Consider the following 18,721-nt stretch of genomic DNA (forward strand, 5'->3'; position numbering starts at 1 on the left):
AAGCTTGTTTTTTTTTTTTTTTTTTTTTTTTTTGCGTAACTTTATATGCATATAGGTTTAAAATTGTGTATATACCTCATTGAACTCAGTTCTGAAATTCCTCATTCTGCTTATTTAATTCTGAAATCTTTGTGCATCTAATTATTTTTCAAAACTTTGTAACTTTCTTCTGATTAATCTGGAATGGGAATGGTACACATGGATTTACGTCAGGTAGTTACATGTAGGTAATGTATCAAGATGGCACTCATGTGTATGTGTGCTTAATAGTGATAATATTGTTTTGTGAAATTCAATAATTTTATTTCATGTATGCATTATTCTTGATAATGAACTATATCAGTATCTCATGCTGCCAGCCATGAAATTTTGCACACATATCATTCTGATTAATGTTGTATGTGTGTAAAAATGTCTAGCTGCTGTATATTTAAGGGCTATACTTAATAAGCTTGTTTTGTTGCCTAACTTTACATGCATATAGGTTTAAAATTTTGTATATACCTGTCATTTTATTTCATGTATATATTATTCTTGATAATGAACTATATCAGTATCTCACGCTGCCAGCCATAAAATTTTGTACACATGTCATTCTGATTAATGTTGTATATGTGTAAAAAATATCTAGCTGCTGTATATTTAAGGGCTATACTTAATAACCTTGTTTTTTTGCCTAACTTTATATGCATATAGGTTTAAAATTGTGTATATACCTCATTGAACTCAGTTCTGAAATTCTTCATTCTGCTTATTTAATTCTGAAATCTTTGTGCATCTAATGCTGTTACTTTCAAAACTTTGTGTGGAACTTTCTTCCGATTAATCTGGAATGAGAATGCTACACATGGATTTATGTCATGTAGGTAATGTATCAAGATGACACTCATGTGTATGTGTGCTTAATAGTGATAATATTGTTTTGTGAAATTCAGTAATTTTATTTCATGTATACATTATTCTTGATAATGAACTATATCAGTATCTCACACTGCCAACCATAAAATTTTGTACACGTGTCATTCTGATAAATGTTGTATGTGTGGAAAAATGTCTACCTGCTGTATATTTAAGTGATGCATTTAATAAGCTTGTTTTTTTTTGCCTAACTTTAAATGCATATATATCTAAAATTGTGTATATACCTCATTCTACTTAGCATTGTGGGCATGTGTGATGGATATATTACTTATATTCAGCCATTGCAAGTTTTCAAATTTTATCCTTAATATACAAAACTGAACGTTTTTTTAAGTATATATTGTGATTATGAGAGTTATTATTTTTGTGTGCTGTTAAAATATATTTTATGATGTATGTGTCTCTTTTATTTATAACAAACAGATTGATTTGATCAATAGCTTTATCAAAAATTTCATTATTTTCATTTGAAAAATTGAAGTTTCTCTAACACTGAAAATGTAAATTGCTGCAATGCACTTAATTCAATTACTAGTTTCTTAATGTTAACATCAATGAAATTTAGAACACAAATGAAAGTGAAGAGAAACTATCTGTGTAATATTAAAATTAGTCAAAAATGCAACTTTGGGTTTGAGTTTCATTCAAAATCTATGCCACAGTAAGGCTTTTTGGTTGATCTTTTTACATTATGGTAACTTCGTGATTTTTTGGCGAAAATTTGGCGACCAAGTCTCCTACAGCAACCCTTTCTTTTTTTTTTCCTGCCGCCATTTTGTCTTCACGAAGTAAAGACATGTTTCTTTTCTTTTTATCTACTGAACACTTCTTCCAACAATCTACTAGTCGAATTACACTTATGCTAGAAATTTTATCTAACAAAACTGCTTAACCATGACAAATATTCACTGCAAAATTGGGAAAAAGTGCACAATACCATACTCCTTACGCATTTTTCAAAATAACACATACACATAAACCATGTACACGTCGACTTATTTTTACTTAAAAAAAATCCCAGAATTGCACAAAAATGGCATTGCACACACTGTTCACTATATCCATGTACACTGCTTTTTTCTCATAAATTAGAAAAATTTCATGAAAATACATGACAATTTTTGAATCTTTAAACCCGGTAAAAAGAACATATATGAAATTACCTGATCGCGAAAAAGTATATACCCTTTCCAAATATGAACATTTCCACGTATAAGATAAATAAAAGATCCAAAAACTTTTACCTCTCAATTATCTGTTATATTATAAATGTCACCAACGAATTCATACCGCAAACTTTACAAATACTTAGTGTCAAATATTTAAATTATTTCCATGCACGTTTACTTCAACTAAAACGTATACCAAATTCCTATAAGCATAAAATTCACAAAATAACTATCATTTAATTAAAATATTACTAAACCATGTACACGTCGACTTATTTTTACTTAAAAAAACATCCCAGAATTGCACAAAAATGGCATTGCGCACACTCTTCACTATATCCATGTACACTGCTTTTTTCTCATAAATTAGAAAAATTTCACGAAAATGCATAACAATTTTCTGAATCTTTAAACCCGGTAAAAAGAACATATATGAAATTACCTGATCGCGAAAAAGTATATACCCTTTCCAAATATGAACATTTCCCCGTATAAAATAAATAAAATATCCAAAAACTTTTACCTCTACATTATCTATTATATTACAAACGTCACTAACTAATTCATACCGCAAACATTACAAATGGTTACAAATACTTAGTGTCAAATATTTAAATTATTTCCATGCACGTTTACGCAAATTACTTTACTTCCACCTTACATTTAGAACAATGCATAAAAATAATATCCTCAAATAATTAAAAATACTAACTTGCCTAATCTTCTTCAGAATATTGATTACGTGTCCGATAAACTTTTCTTATTTCTGTTTCAGGATCTTTAAAATCATACTTATAATTCACAGCAAGGTACCAGGTAAAATAAATAACTTAATAAAATATCTTTACTTCTATCTCGCACAACCTTAAAGAAACACTTATTACTACCCCTTTCAATCCCACTAAATACCCATTTCGAATTCACTTTAGTTAGGGCCATGGGATCCAAAAATTAACGAACACTGTTTCACACAACACAGAATAAAGCCAAATACAAAATTTCCAGATTTTTTCCCGATTTCCCCCCCCCTTTTCCGATTAAAGTACCGTAATTCTTCCATTAATATCACATGACATATCCCATGATCTCTCATTTCCCTCGCACAAAATAATGCGTAATCGGAACTGAGTACTGCTCACATTATTACCAAAGTCCCATTATTACCTTTATCGCCTCCAAAATGTCGCCAAACTACCAGTTACCATATTCTAAAGATCAGCCAACTTTTTTTTTTTTTTTTTTTGCCTAATAATTTTAGAATGTCTTTGAAAATCTGCAATGCAAATACTGCACAGAGATCAAAATCTGCATTATTTAAACTTTTATTGTTTAAGATTTCCTAAAAACAGTTATTTAATAATTAAAAAAAATTCTTCAGTATGTAAAATTTAATCTCTTTAAGTAATATTTTTACTTTAATCTCTTTAAGTAATTTTTTACTCCAATGCCGTGGAAATAGATATACAAATTTTAGATCACGGTGTATTAATATGTTAATTACATCTTTGGTAGGGGATTCTAAATTATTTTTTGGCCCAGTACAGCCGATAGAAATATTTTGAAAATTTTTCACTGAAATAGTACAAGATCTGAAGCTATCTGTTAACTTCTTACTATATAAATAATTAAAAAATAAGGTGTATACTCTGAATTACCTTTAAATTAGAATAAATAGATGTAATGCGTACAATTCAGAATAGCGCATGTCTAGATGAAAGCAGGAATTAAAATCGAGATCAAATAGCTGGTGTTTATGTGGGGAAAAAAAAAAGTGAGATAGCTTAAAATTCTATGCTTTCCTTCTAATTAAAATATTTTTACTAATAAGAAATCAACAATTTCTGACTACTATGGATTAATCGTTTTTAAACTTTGCATATAACAAGACAGAATTCGTTTTTGGTACTTTTCCGATTTTTGTAAACATCGCAAAGTGTAGCAGAATTGTAGCGCCATCTTGTAGTCAGTAGGAATATCACGCAGGCAACCGAAAACACCATGGAGGTAGGAAGTAAGATGGAGTCGCCCTAAACAAGTTTCTCCCGTACCCTGCTTCGAAGCACCGGCAATCCCTACGTGGTGACCAAAACATTGGGTCATTTACCATTGAGTTCTATGGGATTTGATGCGTTCGGATGTAAATATTTTGTAATTACGTCATAAATATACATATAAATGTATATACAGTCAAAAGTCGTTAATTCGGACACCCATAATTCGGAATAATCTATAATCCGGACCTCAAAACTAAAAACTTTCTGCGCATGCGCCGCGTTGACACATGCGCATAGGCGTTTACGCGTGCGCGTAAGACCTTTTACGACTGCACATATGAGTGTGCGCAAGTGCAGAATACATTTTCGCGTGCGCGTTTTATGTATAATGGACGTATAAGCTAAAATTATCTAATTATCTATTTCAGTTAATGTTGATGATTGCGTTGTTCCTTAATTTTCGAATTGGATCCGGCTTATTATTTTTTGCAGACTGTAAGAGCAATTTTATAAAAGTAAGCTTAAACTTTCGATTATATCAAATAGAATTTCCGATATATATTTGTTAATATGTAAAGGATCTAAAGCGAAAGTATGTTTTGAAATTCGAAATCTGTTTATCAATTTCACGCTGCTCGGCGGGGGGAACGCGCCGGCGGGCACGTAATGAATTGGAAGTTGATCTGTCAACACTATCCTTATCTTCAGCGCAGATGTTTTTATTTTATTTGGCTTATAATTCCTTACCAAATGTAGTATTTCATCTCGATATGCTCCGTCTTTGATATGATTTAAAACAAGTTCCTCGTCATTATAATTCGCTTCCGATAGCGAAGAAAAGTGACAGAGGTTATTGAAAACGAAAAAATTCGATCGACAAATTAGTCGGTGTTCTTGACACAGCAATTATAGGACTTGAACAGCGGAACTTTGTAACTGAACAAGAAATTATGTCTGTTTAATAGAATTAAAGAGAAAGTATTATCACATGAAACGAAGCAAAACTTAAACAACTTACATTGAAAGAAATGTTTATTTAAGTAAACAAATAAATATTAAGCTTTTTCTTTTTGCAAATTAGATCATAACTGTTCTTTATTTCATAAATACGGTTTCATATTTTTAATTTTAGAATTTCTGCATGCCATCCTACGAGATTTAAACTGATGATCTATAATCCGGAATCGCCGAAGTCCCGACGAGTCCGGATTAACGACTTTTGACTGTATTTTCTTTTTCTACAACACTTCAGAGTCCTAAGTATGTGAAAACAACATATTTTTAAACAACATTTCATTCTGAACGGAATTAAATGCTATACTTTTCACAGGACAGTTTTCTCAGAATGGTTTAATATGAATGAAATATTTTCACAAGTTTTCGTTAATTACATTAGAAAAAAAAATTAAGGTAATTCGATTTTATTCGGTTAAGGTACAAAAATTAAGATCAAAGTTTATTGTATTATTAATATTAAAATTATGCATTATTTCTTTTCTATTTATAGAGCTTCTTCCTAAAATACTTTCTTAAATATGACATGATTTTTTGGCTTCTGAGGCATCTTTTAAATCGAAAAATGTAAGTCAATTTATAATTAATGCTCTATTCGGTTCATTTTAAATTAGAGAATTATTAGGAATTAGTGAAATACTTTAAATAAGTATTTCGCTAATTCCTAATAATTAAATAGGTATTAAATAGTACTTTCTCTGAACATTTCTGAAAGGGAAAGTATTATTTAAAACTTGTAACTGAGTTATTATAAAATGTAAGGGGAATAATTCTTTTAATTATACTTATCAGATTTTTTTTACCCTTCATTTCAACAATACATATTCCAAAACTCTTTATTACGTTCTTTAAGTGCGCATCTCATAGCATTTGCTTTACAACACCTTTTAACAGATTGCTTTCCAATACGAACAATTCTTGCTTAAATAGTTTTATAACGTATTTGTCAACAGGATTTCAATTTATGTTTACAATTCAATATTAAGGTTATTATATATTTAGATAACATTTATAATCATTATAAATTAGATACATTTAATAATTAGATTTCTTCACAGTACTTTCACAGTTGTTTATAAGTGAATAAACTCTTCATTTCAAATACATTTATAAATACATTAAATACATTTATAAATATTACAAATACATTTATAAATAATTCAAATACATTTATAAATAATTTAATGAATATTTCAGTATTTTGTCAAAGGCAGATATATGCTTTTTGCAAGCACATGCATAAATAACCATACATATTTCCTATTTTTCATTTCCGGCATGTGCAAATCTTTAATTTCTGTGCATTTACTATATTTTTCGTATAAAGTAATTTACACTAATTTAGCATACACCCGAAAGTTTTACATAAAAAATATATATGAATATAATTTGAATGAAAATTATAAGTATTATTTTTAATACCCACTCAAAGGTCAGTTTTTCTTCAAAATTCCTCCACGATGGCATTTCTCTCTTTAGGCAGATAGCCTTGCATGTGTTACTCTATTTAATAAAAACTTAATGTGACCTATGTGCCTAATTACAAATATTTTAACATACATAATTTTATATTTATAAAACGTGTAAGCCCAAAGTGATTATTTTTTAGATATATAAAATTAAAACGATGGGTTTAAAATGTGCAGCAGTATAGCCTCTCCTCTAAAATATTTTAAAAGGTACATGTTACAATAATATATGGATGTGAAAAAAATTTGTTTTATTTAAAACATTTTGACGTTTGGAAAATAAAATAAAAGTAGCGAATACTCTATCAAGGGTATCGAAAGACGTATACAATTTTAAATGTACCGTAAGGTATTTTTCATTCTTTAAGCATAACATTTTTCTTAAAATCTATATTTTTGTAATGCAACAGCTTATAATTTTATAAAACAAATTCATAATCAAAATCGCTGTTGTTAGTTATAGAAAAAGACCAAGATGTGGTTTTTGCGTAAATGTCACTAAACTATACAAATTGCTATTATCCATCACACTATGAATGTTTCTTTCATGCGAAAGTGTCCCTTTTTCGATTTCTATGGAACTGTCGTGTGTCGAAATACTATCAGAATCTTGTCAAGCGAGCTTCTGAATGTAAACAAAGAACACCCCATCTGGTGACCCAAGCTTCAAAGCAGTGCTTCACTTTTAGCACGGGTTGGCCCCTTCTCCCTTTCCTACCTCCATGGAAAACACAAAAGAATATTTTCACACTGGCAGGCCTTGAGTATAAGTTGGCCTTCGTTGAATTATCACTGTCGTTGTTTGCATTTGCAGATTTATATTCTTCTTCTCTTATTTATTATTTTTTCTGAATTTTTTAACAACGAATAGATAGAAATATTTTCGTAGATATCTGCCGGGTTCTCGGTTCGCGATGAAAGGAAGAAAATGCGGCGGGAGGGGTGAATGCTAATTTGTAACACGGCTGTTCACATTGTGTTCCTTAATTATTAACACTTCTAAGAACCATGAAGTTTCCAACCGCTAAAATTTGTTTTCGTAGGCTGCAAAAATGTGCATGTGCATTTTAAATAATTAAGAAATGCTTTTCTTTTTATTATTGGTTATTGTCATCTAAAATTATGTGAATAAATCAATTTTTGTGGCGTAATATTTTAACAAGATAATATATTGTTAATGCTTTTCTAACAATAACCTTTCAGAGGATGGCAGGTGTGACATAAATAGATGATTAAATTGAAATAAAAAATATTGATTATCTAAGATGACAGAATAGTTCGATGCATCACCATGGTCATCAAAATTAGCAAACCACTGCTGGTGTAAGGAATATATTGTTTTTTGTGTTAACTGGAATTTAAGACAAATTTTTTTCATATATCACCAGGGTTCATAGCGGTCCTTACAAGTGCTTATAAGTCCTTATATTTGAAAATAAAATATAAAGGCTCTTATAGGTGCTTACTTTTTCTTTAAAGCCCTTATTTTTTTGTTTTTAGTGCTTATTTTTTTATATTTTTTTATATTTTTTTGCCCTTATTTTTTTTTTGCTTTTAGTGCTTTTTTTAATCCTTTTTTTTTTTAAATGAACATGCATTTTTTCCCCGTACCAAAGCCAAAACTAAATAAACAACTTTTCTTCCTTATATGCAACGTCAGATGGTGAATTATACTCCCGGAAATTGCTTTCCCCCCCTTTCTCTGCATTAACGTAACCTATGGTGCGTGCGAGAGTACAGACAGGTGCACGTCGTGCTATTGGTTAAAGAATTGCGAAAACGGTAGACAATTCCGGTACATTCGGTATTCTTTTCCTCACACCCAAATATTACACACGTTTGAATTTCTATCAAGAATTTAAGGCTCTAGTGTAGAATTGGGTGCCCCTTCGATTAGTGATAAATTTTTAAAAAAATTTGGCAATGAGACCTCATTTCTGGTTCCCATGATAGTTTTAATATTTAGCTTCCTGATTTTTTTAAAACGAAAATAGATTAATGTGTCCATCTTGAAATTGTGCTTTCTTGGTGCCGATCTTGGCGTAAAAAAAAAAAATCGCCAATAAACAAGGGGAACCCAATTGTAAACTTTTACCGAATTTAATAATTTGCATTCTCGTTCCGCGTGGTCAGTACATATTCGTGTTTATTATGATCGTTATGCTTATATTATGAGCATATGCATGAATATTTATATAGTTGCAGTAACTGCTGAAGTATAGATAAACTTCCAAAAATGGGTGTGTTTTTACACAGATTAGCTTTCTAAGGAATAATATTCGGAATGGCTTAAATAAAAGGAAAGTAATCGAATAATCAGAATATTTATTTATTTATTTATTTATTTTTCCAATACATTATACAGTACGGAGGTTGGGAGGTTCTCCTCTTTCTCTGCAAAATCTCTAATATTGAAGGAGCGGACTTTTTTTTTTTTTTTTTTTTGTCAGTGTCCAATCTGGATTGAATAGGACTAAAAGTTTTGTGGTCTACCCAACCCAAGCAAAGAATGACTCTATTCCGGAAATTTAACACAGTCTGTTCAAATTTAGAATCAAAACACCCCAGATTAGTAAGTCTCTTTCTTTTTCTTTATTCTCCGAATACTGGCAGCTGTTCATTCCGATTCCGATTGCGTAGTATCACATATGGAAGAATTACGCCATACGTATTGCGCAATTATGTTTGCGGTATTTTGCAGAGATAATTAATTTTGATGTTCAGTCTGAGAATTATTTATGAACACTTAAAAGAGTTTTACTGTGCTTTCTAAGCAGAATATTTCTCAGTTCCATTGGTCTATTTTTATATGATGCACATATCAAAATGTCAAAATCATTTATTTAGCCGAAAAATCTAAAGAATGGCTACAATCTCCCCCCCCCCCTCCTCTTTTTCCAGTTATGCTCGACTATACGGAATATTTGGAAATTTCCGAGTATGCGGGTTAAGCTTTTACTATTAAAGGATGACTGCATGAAGCAATTTCCCATCTCCTGAATTCATAAATGCGCCTCTTTTTACTTAAATTACTTTGCTTGGAATATATGTTAAGGGAAAATGTTATGCAATGAAAATTTAGAAAATGTTCAGAATTTTGATTTAAGTTAAATTATTTAAATATTAATTAATATGAGTGGAAAAATAAATTGTATTTATTATTAGGTGCCAAACGAATACAAATAATATGGCTTATTATTATTTATTTTCTATATTTTGAACTGAAATTTCATCATTAAATCTTGTAACATAGTTTAGTTCTGCATAGTTTTTTTTTTTCCCTGTCATTGTAAACTAATTCTGTAAATTGAACTGTCATTTAAAATTATAAAAAAAAAAAAAAAAAAAAAAAAAAAAAGTGGTACTATTCTGTTTTGAGGGCCATAAAAAAATTACAGCGAAAATGTATGCGCAAAAGCGCCAAATCTAGCAAACGCGCCCATTTAACAGCTCGCCAAATCTTGCATACGTGCTGATTTCAGATTGCGTAAGTTTATATGGTTCTATATTTCTTAAGACGCCATTGAAATACTAATATTAATTTTTAAATCTTTTTCTATATATATAATATATATATATATCCCATAGATTTAACAATTTGGGAATTGCCCATGACGAAAAGTCGGCAATAGAATTTGGGGTAAAGTGCAGAATCATCCACTGCTTGACGCGTTTTTAAGAACTGCACATGCTCAGTATCCATGTGCACATCGACCTATTTTCACTAAAAAAAAAAATATCCTAAAATTGCACAAAAATGGCAGTACGCACACCCTTGACTTTATCTGTGTACACATTGATCTATTTTCAATTTAAAAGTAAAAGAAAATTGACAAAAATCCAATTGTTTTTACCCTTGTAAAAAGCGGCGAACAAATAAGTGAGCTATTATGCACTTTACCGAGAATATTTTCAAAGAAAAGGCATCATTCATTATAGAAAATTATGTTTGAACAACCAACGAGATGAAATTATGCTTTAACGATAAGTCGGTAGCGAAATAGCGATGCAGGCATCCATTCAGTTATGTTTAGCAATTTTTATATAAATTATAATAATAAAAAAGTATTATATGAAATTAACCTTTCATCTAAATTAAAACATCAATCTTAGATAGTTATTTACTATTATACTTCCTTTCTTGCCGCAATTATTTTTGGCACCATTGGCATCAACAATAGTTTGGCGATTTTTTACGGCCCTCGAAACCGAATAATACCAAAAAAGTTAATTATTTTCCATGGTTGAGGTAATGCATTGCTCATATTTTAAATTACAAGTCTAATTTTTCTTTTAAGGTTCTGCAGTTGTGTATAATGTAATTAAACAAGTGCTTATTTTTTCCTTAAAATGTGCTTGAAAAGTGCTTATAGGTGCTTATTTTTTTAACTAAAATGTGGCTACGAACCCTGATCACGCTTAACCGGTTAATTTCAGTATATTAATACTAATTTATATTTTTAAATGAATTTTTGGTTGATCTTTGGATTATGGTAACTTGGCGATTTTTTGGCGAAAATTTGGCGACCAATTCTGCTACAGCAACCTTCTATTTTTTTTTTTCCGCCGCCATTTTGTCTTCACGAAGTAAAGACATGTTTCTTTTCTTTTTATTTACTGAACACTTTTTCTAACAATCTACTAGCCGAATTACACTTATGCTAGAAATTTTATGTAACAAAACTGCTTAATCATGAAAAATATTCACTGCAAAATTGGGAAAAAGTGCACAATCGCAAACTCCTTGCACGTTTTTCAGAATAGCACATACACATAAACCATGTACACATCGACTTATTTTTACATAAAAAAACATCCCAGAATTGCACAAAAATGGCATTGCACACACTCTTAACTTTATCCATCTACACTGCTATTTTCTCATAAATTACAAAAATTTGCACGAAAATTCAAAAAGAATTCTGTGAATCTTTAAACTCGGTAAAAAGCACATACATGAAATTACCTGATTGCGAAAAAGTATATACCCTTTCGAAGCATAAACATTTCCAAGTATAAAATAAATAAAATATCCAAAAACTTTTACCTCTAAATTATCTATTATATTATAAACGTCACCAACGAATTCATACCGCAAACATTACAAATGGTTACAAATACTTAGTGTCAAATATTTAAATTATTTCCATGCACGTTTACTTCAACTGAAATGTATACCAAATTCCTACAAACATAAAATTCACAAAATAACTATCATTTAATTAAAATATCACTAAACCATGTACCCGTCGACTTATTTTTACTTAAAAAAACATCCCAGAATTGCACAAAAATGGCATTGCGCACACTCTTCACTATATCCATATACACTGCTTTTTTCTCATAAATTAGAAAAATTTTACGAAAATGCATGAAAATACTCGACGTATTCTACTCAAACGTATTCCAAAATACTACAAACATATAACTCACAAAATCACGATCATTAAATTAATAAAAATTAGATTACAATCCTAATTACTTAAAACTAAATCATTGCTAATAACAATTTTCCAATAATATCATATTAATTTATTTACTCTTTACATTTAGAACAATGCATAAAAATAATATCCTGAAATGAATAAAACTACATCACTTACCTAATCTTCAGAATCTTTATTACGTGGCACGCACATTTCCACTATTTCACACAACACACAATGAAGCTTAATACAAAATAATATAGTACTACAGTTTTCCAAATTCCCCCCCCCCCGCTTTTCCGATTAAAGAACTATAATTCGTCCATTAATGTCACATGACATATCTCATGATCTCTCATTTCCCTCACACAAAATAATGCGTAATCGGAACTGAGAACTTCTCACATTATTACCAAAGTCCTAGGTAGTAACCTTTATCGCCTCCAAAATGTTGCCAAACTACCTGTTACCATATTCCAAAGATCAGCCGAATTTTTATTTCCGTTATAAATCCTTATATATTGTCTTATGCTTAATATATTCTTTTCTGCACTAACTTGAATTTCATACAAATTTATTTTCGTATATCACGTTTAACCGGTTAGTTTTACTTTTACATGCTTATTATCTGTGAATTTTTACTACCATATGCTTAATATATTGTTTTGTCTCCTAATTTGAATTTACATGCACTAAAAATCACGTTTACAAAATATCACATTTACGGCTCGGCTCATCGTCGATGAATGGCGAGCTTGGCGAGTAAAAATGCAACGGCGCCAACGGGTTCTCTGCGGATGAAAACCTGTATTATCATATAACCTTTAGCTTCTCCAGGAAAACATGCATAGTTTCAAAGTGTGTATGAATACAAGTTAAATCACAATTTTATTTTGCATTGTGTTAGATCAATTCAAATAAAATTTCAGAAGTAGAAAGAAATTTTTATTCTAGTAGCTGCTTCATATGTTCCTCAAAAAGTCAGGTAATATAGGAATATATTTTCATACTGTTAAATTTGCAAGAAATACAATCATGGTGACTAGCATAACAAGTGTAATGAAAAATCATTGAAGTGTTACAAGAAGAAGAGAAGTCAATGCAATACTTATATAAAACAAAACATTTGAAAAATACATTTGATAAATGCACAGCTTAAATGCTCAGGAGCTCACCAGAGCCTGGCTCCGATACTCCTTTTTAGTTTTGGGGATAAATCATAATTCTAGCTCGATCACAGTGGAGCCCCAAATAAAAAAGCTCCGATACTTATATAACTGAACAACAAATTCAACAGAAACTTGATCTCAGAAATTTTATTTTTAATGATAAAAATTATATTAAAAATTGATTCTAACTTCTCTTTCCACAGGAAATAAACCTTTAGACGGAGGTCGAGACTTTTAAAGAAAGAAAAGCCCCCATTCAAATGTCAAAGGTTTATTCTCCTGAAAGTACAATAAATTTATGACAGCAGGTAAATTTTTCGTTCTAATGCTAGTGTCTTCTGGCAGAAAAGAGCACCTGCAAACTTTTTGGAAAGATGTAAACAAAGACTTGATGAAAATTGTCATTTGTTTCTCTTTTAACAGCTAACCCTCGAATTAGGGAAAAATTTGTTCCCCTGGTCAGTCACATTCTAAATGACAACTAGAATTATATTGACAGGAGATCGTTGTCAGATGCAATGTTGGACTCTTCTCTTTTTGTTTTCATATTTACATATCATCCATTAAAATTTTTCGATATTCTGTTGATGTTTATACATTCTCTCTAGAGATGCTTTAACCATTTTAACGATTTGCTTTTTCGTAGGTGTGCTGGGAAAAAGAATGGTCTTTATCTGTATAATCCCTTGAAGTAGTACATTATATTCAACCGAAGACCGATTGAGTTATTTCTCAGTTTTTGTGTGAAATTTAAATTCCAGCCACTATGCCAAATAAGTCAAGATACAGTACTTTATTTTATTGTTTAACTATTTATGCTTCATTTAATAACTTGTTAAATTTTTATTTATCTCTTAACATTTTATTAAATTACTTAATTATATTAATAATTAATTTTTTAAATATTAATTACTTTATTAGTCATCTGAGTTATTCTTGTTCCTGTTTCACCAAACTATTGTTGATGCCAGTGCTGCCAAAAATAATTGCGGCAACTCTAATGCAAGAAAGGAAATATAATAGTAAATATCTATCTAAAGATCATTGTTTTAATTTATATGAAAGATTAATTTCATATAATACTTTATTATTATAATTTATATAAAAAAGGCCAAACATAACTGAATGGAAGCATAAGAGTAAATAACTATTTCAGATCATTCTTATAATTTATATAAAAAAAGGCTAAACATAACTGAATGTATTCCTGCATTGCTATTTCGCTACCAAGTTATCGCTAAAGCTTAACTTTATCTCGTTGGTTTTTCAAACATAATTTTCTATAATTAACGATGCCTTTTCTTTGAAAAAATTCTATTGTAGACTTGTCGTCATGGGCAATTCCCAAATTGTTAAATCCATAGGATATCAAAAAAGGATTTAAAAATTAAACTAATATTTCAATTGCGTCTTAAGAAATATAGAACTATATAAACGCAAGTTGAAATCAGCATGTATGCTAGATTTGGTGTGCTGTTAAATGGGCATGTTTGCTAGATTTGGCGCATACATTTTCGCTGCAATTTTTTATGGTCCTCAAAACAGAATAGTACCGCTACTTCTACATTACATATACCAAGTACACTGAATATTACAAACGGTGAATCTTTACATTATGGTAACTTGGCGATTTTTTGGCGAAAATTTGATAACCAACCCTGCTACAGCAACCTGTTAGTTTTGTTTTGGACGCCATTTTGTTTTCACAAACTAAAGGCATTTTTTTTTTTTCTCTTAACATTTTTTCCAACAATCTGCTAGCCGAATTACGCTTACACTAGAACTTTTATGGGGAAAAAATGCTTAATTACGACGAAAATTAGGTGCGAAATTGAGCGTGTCTGCTTGCTGCGTTTTTAAGAATTGCACATACACGGTATCCATGTACACGTCGACCTATTTTCCCTTAAAAAAAATACCCCAGAATTGCACAAAAATGGCATTGCGCACACTCTTGACTTTATCTGTGTACACATCGACCTATTTTCACTTAAAAAGTCAAAGAAAATTGACAAAAATCCAATTTTTCTTACTCTTGTAAAAAGTGCCAAATAAGTGGGCGATTCTGCACTTTAGCAGCGAAAATTGTTTCTAAGTGCTTATTAGCTAAAATCACGATCAGAATTTTCCGGAAAATGTCACATGACATGTCTCAATCTCTCATTTGTCCGAGACAAAATAATCTGTGATTCGAACTGTGTACTTCTCAGATTATTGCTAAGTCCTAGCTAGTAACCTTTATCGCCTTATCAAAATGTCACCAAACTACCTGTTACCATATTCTAAAGATTAGCCTTACAAACTACTTTTGTACTAGTTACTTATTATGTACAGCAAACTAGAATTTCTGGTTAGGAAAAAAACTTACTTTTGTCAACTACTCAAATTTATTCCAGTTCTTTCAATTTATCAAAATTCAATTCTATATCACTCAAATAAGATTTATCATTTGCATGTTTATGATTCATATGTGTCTCTAACTGCTTTTTGTATGTGAATGTTTTTTCACATATTTCACAAGCATAAGGTCTGTCTCCTGTATGACTACACACATGAAGCTTTAAACTATGCTTTCGACTGAAGGATTTGCCACAAACATGACATATGTGAGGTTTTATTCCTGTGTGGATACACATATGATTGACTAAATCCACCTTTTTTCTGAACGATTTGCTACATACATCACATAAGTAAGGTTTCTCTCCTGTATGGATTTTCATATGATCTACTAAATTTTGCTTAAATCTGAAAGCCTTGTTACAAATATCACATATATGAGGTTTTTCTCCTGTATGGATATGCATATGTGTCACAAATCGTGTTTTCCTTGTAAATGACCTACCACATATATCACATACATAAGGTTTCTCTCCTGTGTGGATATGCATATGTTCTTCTAAATGATGCTTTCGTTTGAATGACTTATCACAAAATTCACATGTGAAAGGTTTCTCTCCTGTGTGTATACGCATGTGAACAATTAACTTTTGTCTTTCAGTAAATGACTTCTTACATACATCACATGGGTGAGGTTTCTCTCCTGTGTGGATATACACATGAGACACTAAATTCTGTTTTTGCGAAAATGACTTATCACATACATCACACACGTAAGGTTTTTCTCCTGTGTGAATGCGCAGATGTGCCGTTAAATTGTGCTTCTGCATGAATGACCTACTACATATATCACATATATAAGGCTTCTCTCCTGTATGAATAAGCATATGCTTGCTTAAAAGGTGCTTTTGCAAGAATGATTGTTTACATATGTCACATATGTGAGGTTTCTCTCCTGTGTGGGTTACCATATGTGTCATAAGTTGTTGCCTTAATGTAAATGACTCATGGCATGTATCACATTCATGAGGTTTCTCACCCGTGTGTATAAGTATATGTGTCATTAAACTCTGCTTACATTTGAATGACTTTTTACATAAATTACAAATGTGAGATTTTCCTCCCGTGTGGGTACGCATGTGAGATCTTAAATATTGTTTTATTGTAAATGACTTCCCACAGATTTCACATACATGAGGTTTTTCTCCTGAATGAATAGGCATGTGCATCTTTAAACTGTACTTCTGGGTAAATGACTTCCCACACTTACCACATACATGAGGTTTCTTTCCTGTGTGGAAAGGCAAATGTGCTTCTAGTTGAGACTTTTGTCTGAATGAATTATGACATAGATCACACATAAATGGCTTTTCTCCTGTGTGGATACTCATGTGTGTTTTCAAATTCTTTTTTAATGTAAATGACTTGTTACACACAATACAAACATTAGTTTTTTCTTTAGTCTGGATGTTCACGAAAATCACTAAATATTGTTTTGGTGTGAACGGCTTGTCACACATATTATTTACATCAGATATCTCTCCTGTATGGGTAAGCATATGTACTACTAATTGGTCCTTTTGCATGAACGACTGATTACATACAGCACATATATGAGGTTCCATTCCTGTATGTGAAAGCAAATGTTCCTGTAAAGAATTATTTTGATCAAAAGTAGAGCTGCATACATGACAGGTAAAACTTTTCTGCTTTTTATTTGCAAGCATGTTTGGTTCAATGAAGATTTTTCAAAAAGAAAGTTTATAAATATTTGGCGGCTCCATAACCTGTTTTCATTGGCAATATTTAGATGGATTTGTAAAAATTACTTCAATGCAAATGACTTGTTACAAACACCATTACTTTTTCTCAGATTAGTAAACAAAGCTCATTATCATCGAAAAACATTTCGCAAACACTTTATTTATATTTTATAAAAAAATCATTTCGTTTTATACGTGAGGAAGCAGACAACAGTAACATACTTTGTTTTTCTAAGTCGTAAACTGATTAATATTTCAGTAGCATTAGTTTCGAATGATTTGTTGATTTAACAGAAAGTTATCAAATTTATGCTTCTGCAATAAAAGAAATCAACATATTAAAGTTTTAAATTCTTGCATCCCTTAAATTACAGACAAATTCTTTGCTACCTGTAATTGACGAAGTCAAACAGCCACAGGAGATGTCTTGTTTTGACAAGCGTCTAGCCCCTCAGATGCTAGTTTCCTCCTGATTCCTCCCTGATCATTTGCGCAGATTCACGCGCAGCGTGTTTATATCAGGGAGCTCGACATGCAGAAAGGAATCAGCTGGCACCGACGCCGTGCTGTCAAGTTACGAAAGTGCTGCGCATTACTCAGTGCAAATTAATTTCTTTTATTAGTTTTTCTACAGTATTTTTCTTTTTAAGTCGGATACATATTTACGTGTTGATATTGATTTTTTATTGTTTCTCATTTTCTATCAAATAATATATTATTTTGATTTGTGTATAAAAGAATTCCTGATATTTATTCATTCATTCATCTATACATCATCGCCCAAAGCTATTACAGATGCAGATATCAAAAGCTAGGAGCTCATTTCTTGTCTACTGAAGGCGTCATTTAAGAAGAGATTTTTAAAAATTCGGCACCCAATGGGGGTGGGGAGGGCAAAAAATGTTTTTACGTTTTTTCATATAAGGAAGAAACAGATGTACACAAGAGTCTTGCTTTAAAATGTATGGAACATGAATACTTAAAAACCAGTTTCAGAAGTTCGACACCCCAAGGACCCCTACCCTTGAGAATTCGGCCCCCAAGGTGGTAGGGGCTGTGGTAATAAAATTTTTATTAAGGTAGTACAATAATTGAGACAGATCGTAATAATCATAACAATAGAATAGAATAAATATTATTTTGTCTTTCATTGTTATGGGTTACCAGACTGGCAGCATGTAACAGGCAAGTCGCCACAGGGGCAAAATATGTTTTCACATATTTCTTCACACTTTAGATATCCGTAAGATTCAGTGGTGGATGAGGCTGGTGCGGTTATGGGCTGATCAAGAAATTCGAACAATCGAATTGACACAGATGACTCGGCGAGACAGCCCTGCGAGGGAGAGTATGTGCGTAGAATTAATACTTTCTCTGAAAAGTATATCTTCCAATGGTATACAAAATGCACAGATACGACAAATGGCAAAATCTATTCAGGATAAAATATCAACTTTTA

The 18,721-nt window shown here is 31.0% G+C and overlaps 1 protein-coding gene across 1 annotated transcript; it reads right to left on the reverse strand.

Moving 5' to 3' along the window:
- Positions 1–12,925: 12,925 nt before the first annotated feature.
- On the reverse strand, positions 12,926–17,735 carry LOC118179309 (uncharacterized). Its single transcript, XM_035348495.2, has one exon. It carries the CDS (start codon positions 17,224–17,226, stop codon positions 15,550–15,552), a length of 1,677 nt encoding a protein of 558 aa, XP_035204386.1. The 5' UTR covers positions 17,227–17,735; the 3' UTR covers positions 12,926–15,549.
- Positions 17,736–18,721: the final 986 nt, after the last annotated feature.

Source organism: Stegodyphus dumicola, chromosome 1 (assembly GCF_044657685.1).
Source record: "Stegodyphus dumicola isolate Sdum_Otavi_A_Nest chromosome 1, ASM4465768v1".
NCBI classification, from domain to species: Eukaryota; Metazoa; Arthropoda; class Arachnida; order Araneae; family Eresidae; genus Stegodyphus; species Stegodyphus dumicola.

Excerpts from the sequence above, each read along its gene's own strand:
- LOC118179309 (XM_035348495.2), bottom strand. The coding sequence starts at position 17,226 with ATGCTTGCAAATAAAAAGCAGAAAAGTTTTACCTGTCATGTATGCAGC.